Here is an 11,842-nt window from a genome sequence, read left to right on the forward strand (position 1 = left end):
GTTTGAACCACCAGCCTTCTGGTTAGCAGTCGAGTGCCTTAGGCATTATGCTACCAGAGCATAGTTACTTCAATACATTAGGGAGTGGTGGTTGTTGCATTGTTGGGAGTAGTGGAGACTGTGGTAAACTGAGTTGGCAAACTCCCTCCAATTGAATGAAACTTTTTAAAATTAGAATTAATGTAGTGGCTAAATACTAGACTTCTGTAGGGGCGGTTTGATTTGCAGGCTGCCAGTTTGCAATTCTTTCCTGGTTCTTGACCAGCCTGATTATTTTGCATATGAGGAGACTGAGGCCCAAAGATAGGACTTGAACTGCCCAAGCAATCAGGGACAGAAGGAGGACATCATAACGCCCATCCTGTGCAGCTAGGAGGATTTAAGTAGATGATATTATTGGTGAAATGCCTTTGAAAAAGATGAAGCACCACCCAATTACAAGGGATTATGGTCATGTCATCTTTTGTCTAATACTTTTGTCCCCTTTGACACTTAATTTTTCCCTTGTAGCAAATAGGGCAAGGCTTGTTATACCTGTAGTACCAGTAAGGAAACTGAGCCTCAGCTTAGGAGCAGTGTTCGAGGGCTTAGCTAAGTTCCAATAACCAATGAATGGCAAGTTTGGTAACAGAGCTTGGTCGACATGGTATGGCAGAAAAGCTGGCCTTTGGGATCAGAACTCTCCTCAGCTCTGCTACCATCTGCTCTTAGGCAAATGACTTAACCTGTTGTTGGAGGAATTAAATGACAAGACATGTGTGACATGCCCAGTGTGGGCAGGTACATAGGTGGTGATAAATGGAGCCATCACCGTTATCATGTTCATTATTATTATCATTTATCACCTCCTGACTCCCATACTTCCAACTACAGCTCTCTTCTATTAGATATTTAGCCTACAAAAATTCCCTTAGGTGAGAAATTATAGTTATTTTCATTCTCATTTAATGTTCCTGATGGCTATAATGAGGTTAAAAATTTGGGGATTCAAAAATACCTTTAAAAACGAAGGGGAAATCCCAATCAATGTCTTTCTGTTTTTAATCACTTGCCTTCAAACCTGAATCTTTCTGTGGTGTGCCATGCCTCTGTTGCATCCCATGGAGCAGTGCTGTGCTTCATCCGAGTACTCATGATAGATTCTCCTTAGAATTTATTTAGACCTCAATCTATGCAATCCCTGCAGGATTGGACTATGCACTTGTCAGGTAACTAGACTGTGGGTTGCAGCTTGTGGAAGTAGGTACTGCACCTCCCATCACAAAGAAGCATTTCCCCTCCAGTTTTCACTGTGTGTGTGTGCATGCATGAGCAGGTGTGTGTGTATGCATGTATGTGTGTTCGTGTGTGCCTGTGTTACATGTCTGTGCAAGTGTGCATGTGTGCATGCATGCACGCATATGTGAGAGAACAACAAAGACAAAGAGAGTCCACTCCCAGAGCTTTCTCCTTTCAGAGAATGACCCATTTTGAAAAGTTCAAAGCCAGGGAAAGGGGATCAGGAAGGTGTGATTTCACAGGAATTTAAGGAAATGGTTTAAAAAGATGGTGGAGAACATGAGTACAGAAGCTACTTCTGCCCCTCTCATATGCCCATAATTACAATAACTAGCTGGTAACTTTTGTTGTTGTTGTTGCAAATTTAGCTATAAGACAAGTGTCAAGTTATCTCACTTAATCTTTGCCATATGCCCAACAGGGCAGGCACTATATTACCACCATTTCAGAGATGAGAAAACTTAGTATCCGTTTGTCCATGAAGTTTTCTCTTATTATTTGATCCCTCCTCCCCTTGCCTACCTCAAAGATATTGCTTTGAAGACTAAGGTGTGCCACCTCTGCCAATGACTCCTCTCTTCTTAGAACACATGCTATTCTCCTTAATACATACTATTATTAATAACATTGTTACCAGCAACTCTCTGTAATAGATGTTCTTAATCCCATTTTAGCAGTGAGTAAAACTGAGGCTGTGATAGGTTAGGTAACATACCCAAGATCTTACAGCTGGAAAAGAGCAGAGCTAAAATTTGCATTCAGTTTTTGATTTGTTTAATTTAGTTCAGGGGTCAATAAGCTATGGTTCTTGGGCCAAATCCCACCCTTTGCCTGCTTTTGTGCATGGTTGCATTGGAACAGAGCCATGTTCGTTCACTGACATATTGTCTATGGCTTCTTTCCCGCTGCAGTAGCAGCACTGAGTAGCTGCAACAGAAACCATCTGGCCTACAAAGCTGAAAATATTCACTATCTGGCCCTGTGCAGAAAAAATGTGACAACCCTAGTTTAGTTTCTTACTCCAGACCCATGTACTGTTTAGTCAATTAGCATTTGACTGCATTATGGGTATAGTGCTTTCTAAGAAGTGTTGTAGAGGTGTTTTAGTTTTATCTTCCCAGCTAAACAGAATTGACCTTGGAACAGAGGCCCTCCCTATAAATACCATGTCTTAGGACTACTGTGTGCCAGGCTGAGTGGTCTGACCTCTCCAACTAATAGCTCATCCATCATAGGTGCTCAACCTAAACCTGTTGGATTCATTTGGAGTACGGCTTCACCAGGGTAATAAGAGAAACTCTTCCTGGAGCTTGCCTAGCCAGTAAAAGCCCAGGACTTGCCTTTCCTCCCTAGAGAAAGCCCTTTCTCACTAAGCAGAAAGTCAACCCATGTCTCCCCAGACACAGTCCCCAAAGCTCACTAATTATAACAAGATCCTGCTATAGCCCCTCAGGGAGCAAGGTCTCATTTGATTCCAACCCAAATTGAAATCAATACTAATAATTCTGTCTGTTTTTAAAGCAACCTGCTAAGGCCCTTTCTTCTTGCTGACCTGTTTTTCAACAGACCACAATTAGTCCTCTGGAGAATGCCATCGAGACCATGTCCACCGCCAACGAGAAGATCCTTATGATGATAAACCAGTACCAGAGTGATGAGAGCCTCCCGATTAATCCACTTTCCATGCTGCTGAACGGGATTGTGGACCCCGCCGTCATGGGAGGGTTCGCCAAGTACGAGAAGGTGAGGGTTCTTGCACCAGGCCTTGGTGGGGGTAGAAACAGTGGTGGAAGGGTGGGCAAGGGACAGCTGCAACTGATACCACTGATCCCACCTGGCTGTCCTTGCCTGGCAAAGGGACAGTTCAGCTTGGTTGGACCTTAGGCACCTTCCAGAGTTTCTACAGCCCTGTGCCTGAGCTGAGCTCCCATCTCCTGTTCACCCTCATTGCCACACCCTGTGCTGCAGCAGGAAGAACAGGTGTCGCAAGGGCCCCTTCTCCCACTGGGCAGATCCAGGCACTTGCATTCAGGAGAGATGGCTGTTAGCCAGAGCACAAAAGTGCAGCAGCCACAAATCAATGTATAGCTCATGATACTTGTATAAACCCATCTCTTCTACAGAGGATTTTGAAATGACTTAATGGAAATAAATGAAAAGCAAAATCTATGAAAATATAGAAACATTAGGAGATCAACTCTGAGGGGAGAGTTATAATCTAGATATCTGGATCATAAAGTTTCTCCAGAAAGTCCCACACATTTGAGCCACAGATTTCATTTTTGAGCCTCCTGGTGTCTGTGGCAGAAAGAAAAAATACCATCAGTTATATGAGTTACATTGGTTAATCCATTGAAGGAAAAATGCCAACTTCACAGTAGGTGGGTTATAGATTTTCCTGGTATTGAAGTAGACTAGAAATTCCTTACTTGGTTTTTACCTAAGCCTTATGGTGGCATAGTGCCTGAGGCATTTGACTGCTAACCAGAAGGCTGGCAGTTCAAAACCACCAGCCACTCCTTGGAAGGAAGATTGGGCAATCTACTTCCATAGTAAACCCATGCTATGAGTCGGATCCGACTTGACAGCAGTGAGTTTTTTTGAGTTTATGTTGTAGGGGATGTTATTGTTGTTGTTAGGTCCTGTGAGTCAGCTCTGACTTGTAACGATCCTTTGTACAAAAGAATGAAACACTGCCTGGTCCTGAGTCATCCTCATAATCCTTGCTATGATTGAGCCCATCATTGCAGCCATGCTGGGGTACAAAATGGGGTTTTCATTCTAATACATCTAACAGTAGAATCCTATTACTTTCCTATGTCATTCATTGATGTAAAACCAAGGATATAATCAAACCAAAAAACCCACTGCCATTGAGTCAATTCCAACTCATAGTGACTCTATAGGACTGAATAGAATTGCCCCATAGAGTTTCCAAGGCTATAAATCTTTACAGAAGCAGATTGCCACATCTTTCTCCTGCAGAGCAGTTGGTGGGCTCAAACCACCAACCTTCTGGATAGCAACCATATACTTTACCCACTCACTGTGCCACCAGAGCTCTTTGAGGATGTGACACAACAGTGTTATTCAGGAACGGATTGCTACTCACTCAATGGCTTTTAAATTAGTCTTTCCAGCTACTCTTGCAAACGTTATATAATTATTATATATGGAGAGGTAATGTACTTTACATGTATGTGTGCACACAATGCAGGCAGAAACCCTAGAAAGATCTAGGGAGCTGGAAGGCTCACCCATCAGTGAGGGAGGTAGTGGAGTGAACTAAACACCCATCAGGTAAAATCGGCCAGTGAGTTCTCTTCCCAAGAACTCTGTTCTCACACTTGAGTGCGCATGAGTGTGCAGGGCTTGGGGACACACAGATGCCCCCATTCCCCAGAGGTTCTGATTCAGCAGGTCTGCTGTGGGGCCTGAGAGTTTGGATTTCTAACAACTTCCCAGGTGCTGCTGATATTCCTGGAGGATGAGTAGCACAGAGGGAAACAGGGAAGGGGTGGGAAATGTGGCCATTTCCAGTAAGAGCTGATTGGAGAGTCTCCAGAAAGAGAGAACAGTATCATTCCGTATAAGTTTCTGACTCTTGCAACATCCAAATGCATTCCTGCCAGTCTCGAATGGAATCTTCTCCCAGTGCCAGAGATTGGTTCTAGAGACCATGCCTAATGAACAGGAAACCAAGCTTTCTATTTTATTTTACTGTGGTTAAAAACAAAGCAAATGTGTATATATATTCCATTTTTACCATTTTAAATATACAATTCAGTGACATTAATTATAGTCACATTTTTTTAATTTCAAAAAATGTTCATCATCCTGAACAGAAACTCAGTGCCCTTTAAGAAATAACTCCATTCTCCCTCCCTGAAGCCCCCACCAAAAAAAAAAAAAAAAAGATACTAACTGCTGTGAAGTCGGATCCGACTCATGGCGATCCCGCCTTGGGTTTCTGAGGCAGTATCACTATGGAAGTAGATTGCCCAACAACCTTCCTTCCAAGGAGTGGCTGGTGGGTTTGAACTGCTAGCCTTCTGGTTAGCAGTCAAATGCCTTAAGCGACCCTGGTAACCATTAATCTGCTTGAGTCTCTATGCATTTGCCTATTCTAGATATTCTATGTGAGTGAAACCACACAATATTGGTCTTTTTATATCTCCCCACTAGGCCTTCTTTACTGAGGAGTATGTCAGAGACCACCCTGAGGACCAGGACAAGTTGAGCCGCCTCAAAGACCTGATTGCGTGGCAGGTAAGTGGAAACGGGTCTGGGTCAGGCCCCAAGGCCTCCTTCCTTTCCTCTTCCTGTTATTCATGTGTTCTCATCCTCTGAGGGAGATGGCCAAATTCACTCTCCTGCCCCTTGCTTTCTTACTCTGCATCACACCTGAGCAAACTTAACTGGAAGAGAGCTTTGGGGGACGTCACCCTTGAGTGCTGCACAGACACCTGACAAGCAGTGCTACGATGCATATTGCTAAGATGGCTTTATTTGTCATCAAATTCAGGAGGTGGCTTTTCACAGTGGGACTAAAATGAACACCAGGCCTTCACACATCCCCAACACCTTCCCCCAACACCAACATGTGCCAATCACATGAGAGAAGACTTAGGCCTCCACCCTCCCTTCTTCTCCAGCTGATGCATTTTGTTGCTTAGATGGATATCCATTTTTTAAAATAGCTGAGGCCTTTGTTTGATTGGTTTTCAGTCAAAAGGGCTTGCATTCTGTCACTAGCTACTCATCCATCCAGCTCTGAACCCAAGTACTTAGAAGGGTCTGCCCTTACCTGTTTACTTGTCTGTCTCTACATCCCTTCTCTCCTGTGTCCCTGCCTCTTCCATCCATGCCCTCCTTCTCTCTGACCGTCTTTCCTCCTTTCTCTCTTTCTTCTTATCTCTTTCTTCCCCTCCTTTAGAAGTGTTTTGCTCTGTCCCACTCCTCCCTCTCTCGTGTCTCTCTGCACCCCCTTGTCTCTCCACGTCTTACTCCTCACTCTCTGCTCCCCTCCTTCTTTCTCTCTCCTCCTCTCCCCTTTCCTCTCTCTCCTACTCCTTGCACTAGAAAGAATACCCTAGGCCCCTCCCCTAGACAGAGGCTTTCCAAGGGACCAGTTTCTACCTCCGGACCTGCCGCAGCCCCCTCCTCAGACATGGGCAGCCTTGGGGACCACTCAGCCCTGCAGAGCTCCAGAGGGCAGGAGCTGGGGGAGGCAGGCTGTGCTGCAGCTGCCTGTCCTCCCTCACTCCCTTCTTGCCAGTCACTGTACAAAGAAAAGCAGGCTTTTGTGGAAGGGAGTTTTTGTTCCTGGGGAAATCAGGGAATGAGAAGCATTGGGTACAGCCTCTTTTCTTAAAATAAGGATTCCTAATTCAGGTCCTTCTCTGCTTCTGCCAATTTATGCAAAGTGAGGCTTTAAGACGGATACACCAAGCACTGCACAGACGCACTTTCCTGAATGCATTTGGTGTGTCTGGAATTTTTTCTTTCTTCTTACCTTTTGCCACCTGTGAAACCCAAATATCTCCAGCCTTCAGGGGTCACTGTGCCCTTTGTTGTTGTTGTTAGGTGGCGTCGAGTCAGCGTCAACTCATAGTGACAACAGAAGGAAACACTGCCCGGTTGTGCTCCATCTTCTCAATCTTTGCTGTGCTTTGGCCCATCCCTGCAGCCATTGTGTCAGTCCATCTTGTTGAGGGTCTTCCTCTTTTTTTGCTGGCCCAGCTAGTGTCTATGGCATTTGACTGCTAACCAGAAGGCTGGCAGTTTAAACCCACCAGCCACTCCTCAGAAGGAAGGTTGGGCAATCTACTTCCATAGTGACACCGCCTGGTAAACCCAAAGAGGGGTCATTAGGAGTCGGATCCAACTTGATGACAGTGAGTTAATATCCCAATAATGATACTCCTCCTCACCACCCCCATTGAGGGATGCTGGAAGGCCAGGTTTAAACTAGGTTCCCATTCTAGGATATTTCCAGTGTGCCTCAGGGAAGGCTAACGTCACACAAAGTCATTTAGGTGTTTGTGTCACTCTAAAGCCATACCACTGCCTAGGTCCTCTCTGCTGGATACCTCTTATCACCTGGAAATGGCTATGTCCACTGTACCCAAAGCATGCATGAACCTGGGCCTCCCACCTCAGCTCATATAAGGCTGTAACTTATAAGGAAATTCTGTCACCCTCAGAGCTAATAAATGGGACCTACAAACAAAAAAAGAGAGACTTTAAAAGCTTGTAATAGATGTTATCTTTTCTCAAGACCCTTAGCTAGGCTCCTTCAGAGAGTGTCCCATAGTGGCTGTCTGCACCTTAGCACTGTTGACCCCACCTCCATACCCACATCACCATATTGTAGAGACTTGGTTAACCTTGCAAAGGTAGGGGGCATGGATTCCCATCCAGAGTCCAGGCTCCCTACCTATAGGCATTTAAATTAAAAAAAAAAAAAAATGCAGCCCTGTTCACAGTGAAGGCAGTCTTTTTCAGCATTACACAGAAAAAATTAGCTCTTCCTGGTCCATTCCAAGGACAAGATCTGCTGATGTAGTGAAGGCATTTGACTGCTAACCAAAAGGTCAGCAGGCCAAACCCACCAGCTGCTCCGTGGGAGGAAGATGAGGCAATCTACTTCTGTAAAGATTTACAGCGTTGGAAACCCAGTGGGAGTTTTTGTGAGTCAGAATTGATTCAATGGCAGTGAGTTTTTTGTTTTTTCTGGTCCATTCCAAGGAGTCCTGGTGGTACAGTGGTTGAAGCACTTAGTTTCTAACCAAAAGGTCAGCAGTGTGAACCCACTATCCACTCTGTGAGAGAAAGATATGGCAGTCTGTTTCCATAAAGGTTACAGCCTTGGAAACCATATGAGATAGTTCTACTCTGTTCTGTAGGGTCACTATGAGTCAGAATCAACTTCATGGCAGTGGGTTTGGCTTTCAGTTCTTTGGTCCATTCCATTCCATTCATTCTTACAATCTATATTTATGGAGCCCCTACTCTATTTCAAAGTGTCCCTATGTGCTGCAAACTGTGTTTGACTGCTGACCTGAAGGTGGTGGTTCGAACTTATCCAGCAGTGCTATGGAAGAAAAGGCGTGGCCATCTGCTTCCATTAAGATTATAGCCATGAACACATGGGATCAACATGAGTTAGAATCAACTTGACAGGAACTCACAGCAACACCTATGTCCCAGGCTCAAGGTTAGGCAACAGAGTTATAGTGCTGAACTTCGGAGCCTCCTCTTCGTCCCCTGGGAACTTAATTCTAGACTGGATCTTGGTTTTGTAAAGCCAAAAAGACTTAGAATTTTCTCAAAGCATGAGAACCCAAAGGGGAATGTATGTGCACCTCTAGCAATCCAACAAATGCTGAAGTTTTCAAAGTAAATTTTATACTCAAGACTTCACAGATATCGAGATCAATTTCTTCTTGATTTTTTTTGAAGTTTTTCTCTATTAGAATGGAAAGAGGTTTACAGTATATTATTTTAAATTATTATTGTGAAATAGTGCAATGGAAAAGTACATATAACAAAATTACATATAGCTCACTGATCACAAAGCATACACTCAAGTGATAAAGAAACAGAACTGAACAGCACCCTAGAAACCCAACTCAGACCTCCTTCTAATCATTACCACCCTTCCCCATGCTTGGCCATGATCCTGCAATTATGGTCATCATTTCCTTGCTTTTAAAAAAATAGCTGTATACATCCCTAAACACTTATTTACTTTTGCTTATTTTTTGCCTATATGTAAATGGAAATCACATGGTAGACATTATTTTGTGTCTAACTTCCTTTGCTCATGTTATATTTGTGAAAGTCATTCATTTAACTGTACTTAGCTATAGCTGGTTCATTTTTGTTGCTATGTATTACTCTATTGGATATCTACACCAGAATGTCTTTATTTATTTTTATGTTGATGGGGTTTTGAGTTGATCTCAATTTGGAGCTGTTACAAGTAATGTTGCTCTGAATTTTTTTTTTTTTTTTTTTAGTTTTTATTGTGATTTGGGTGAAAGTTTACCGAGCAAATTCATTTTCCATACAGCAATTCATATACATTTTATTTCATGACATTGACTGTAATCCCCACAATATAACAGCTCTCTTGCCACTTTCTCTCTGTAGTTACCTCTTCCCTGTGTCCTTTTTTCTTATGCCTTCCTGCCCCCAACCTATCTCCCTGGGGAAATACTGCCCTTCTGTTCTCCCATGATTGGTCGTTCTAAGGAGTGTATGTACCTGGTGTAAATGTTCACGCCATACACCTATCTGTTGTTTGGCTGGAAGCCATGGGAGTGAATTTGATTCCAGACCTGAAGGGTGACTAGGGGCTACAGTCTCAGGGGTCCCATCAAGCTCTATAAAACCAGTAAACCTAGTCTTTTTTTTTTTTTATGATTTTGAGTTTTGTTTCACATTGTTCTCTCACTCTACACTCTGAATATTCTTGTATATAGCTTTCTGGATTTTCTATTGGGTGTATAGTTGAGAATGGACCACTGAGTCCCAACATATGAGAATATGTGGCTTTGGTTATTATTGTTAGGTGTCATCAAGTTGATTCCAACTAATAATGGCCCTGTATGTAACAAAACTAAACATTGCTCGGTCTTGTTCCATCCTCACAATGGTAGGTATGTTTGAGCCATTGTTGCAGCCACTATCAGTGGGTTGAGGGTGTTACTTTTTTCCATTGACCCTCAACTTTTCCAAACATTGTGTTCTTCTTTAGGGCTTAGTCCCTCATAATAACATATTCAACATAAGCAAGACAAAGTCTCACCATCCTTGCTTCTAAGGTTAAACACTCAGCTACTAATAGAAAGTTACTTCTTTCTGGCTGTACTTCTTCCAAGACAGAAGTATTCAATATTCAATATTCTTCTCCAACACTATATTCAACTTTGTCAATTTTTCTTCAGTCTTCCTTTTCCCTTGGGCTTTAGTAGATCCTGCCAAAGTTTTATCACCATAGGTTAGCATTGCCTGCTCTTGAACTCCATACAAATGAAATTATATAGCATGTGCTATAGCATGTCTAGCTTATTTTGCTCAGTGTAATACCTTGTGAATAGTAGTGAAACACTGTCTGATATATTATCGGACAACTTCATGAATAGCCCTGAAACATTGTCTGCTACAGTGCTGGAAGATGAGCCCTTCAGGGCAGAAAGCACTCAAAATATGAGTGGGAAACTCATCAGAATAGAGCTGACCTTAATGATATGGATAAAGAAAAGCTTTCGGGAGCTCCATTTGCTGATGTAGCACAACTCAAACTGAGGGGAAACAGCTGCAAACAGCCATGAATGATCAGAACATGGAATGTGCAAAGTATGAATCTAGGAAAATTGGAAGTTGACAAAAATGAAATGGAATACATAGAAATTGGTATCCTAGGCATTAGTGAGCTGAAATGGACCGGTTTTGGCCATTTTGAATCAGACAACCATATGATCTACTATACCGGGGATGACAAATTGAAAAGGAATGGCATGGCATTCATCATCACAAAGAGTGTTTCAAGATCTTTCCTGTAGTACAGTGCTGTCAGTGATAGGATAATATCCATATGCCTACAAGGAAGACTAGTAAATACTACTATTAGTCAAATTTACACACCAACCACCAAAGCCAAAGATGAGGAAATTGAAGATTTTTTACCAACTTGTGCAGTCTGAAATTGACTGAACATCCAATCAAGATGTGCTGATTATCACTGGTGACTGGAATGCAAAAGTTAGAAACAAAAAAGAATCACTGGTACTTGGAATATTTGGCCTTGGTGATAGAAATAACACTGGAGATCACATAATAGAATTTTGCAAGACCAACAGCCTAGTCATTGCAAATACCATTCTTCAACAACACAAATGGCAGTCATTCATGTGGACGTCACCAGATGGAGTACACAGGAATGAAATTGACTAAATCTGTGGCAAGAGGCAATGGAAAAGCTCAATATCTTCAGCCAAAACAAGGATTGTGGAACTGCTCATATGCAAATTGAAGTTGAAGCTGAAGACAATTAAAACAAGTCCACAGACACAAAATGTGACCTTGATTATATCCCTCCTGAATTCAGAGACCATTTAAAAAATAGATTTGATGACCAAAAATCAGAGGAACTGTGGGATGACATCAAGAACATCATCCATGAAGAAAGCAAAAGGTCATTAAAAAGACAAGAAAGGAAGAACTGAACAAAATGGATGTCAGAAGAGACTCTGAAACTTACCCTTGAGTGGAGTAGCTAAAGCAAATGGAAGAAATGACAAGATAAAGAACTGAACAGAAGATTTCAAAGAGTAGCTCAAGAAGACAAAGTCAATTATTATAATGAAATGTGCAAAGACCTGGAGTTGGAAAACCAAAAGGAAAGAACACACTCAGCATTTCTCAAGCTGAAATAACTGAAGAAAAAATTCAAGACTTGAGTTGCAATATTGAAAGATTCTATAGGAAAAATATTGAATGATGCAGAAAATATCAAAAGAAGATGGAAGGAATACACAGAGTCACTGTACCAAAA

General features: G+C 42.5%; 1 protein-coding gene across 1 annotated transcript in view; it reads left to right on the forward strand.

Moving 5' to 3' along the window:
• DOCK2 (dedicator of cytokinesis 2) overlaps window positions 1–11,842 on the forward strand; it is a 669,066-nt gene that overhangs the window by 633,614 nt on the left and 23,610 nt on the right. Inside the window, exons 45-46 of the mRNA XM_007939749.2 lie at window positions 2,845–3,021; window positions 5,464–5,547. Of these exons, the coding sequence (XP_007937940.2) occupies window positions 2,845–3,021; window positions 5,464–5,547 (261 nt within the window). The remainder of the gene's footprint in view (window positions 1–2,844; window positions 3,022–5,463; window positions 5,548–11,842) is intronic.

The sequence above is a fragment of the Orycteropus afer genome, unplaced genomic scaffold (assembly GCF_000298275.1).
Source record: "Orycteropus afer afer isolate SDZICR_OR568_19922 unplaced genomic scaffold, OryAfe1.0 scaffold00062, whole genome shotgun sequence".
NCBI lineage: Eukaryota > Metazoa > Chordata > Mammalia > Tubulidentata > Orycteropodidae > Orycteropus > Orycteropus afer.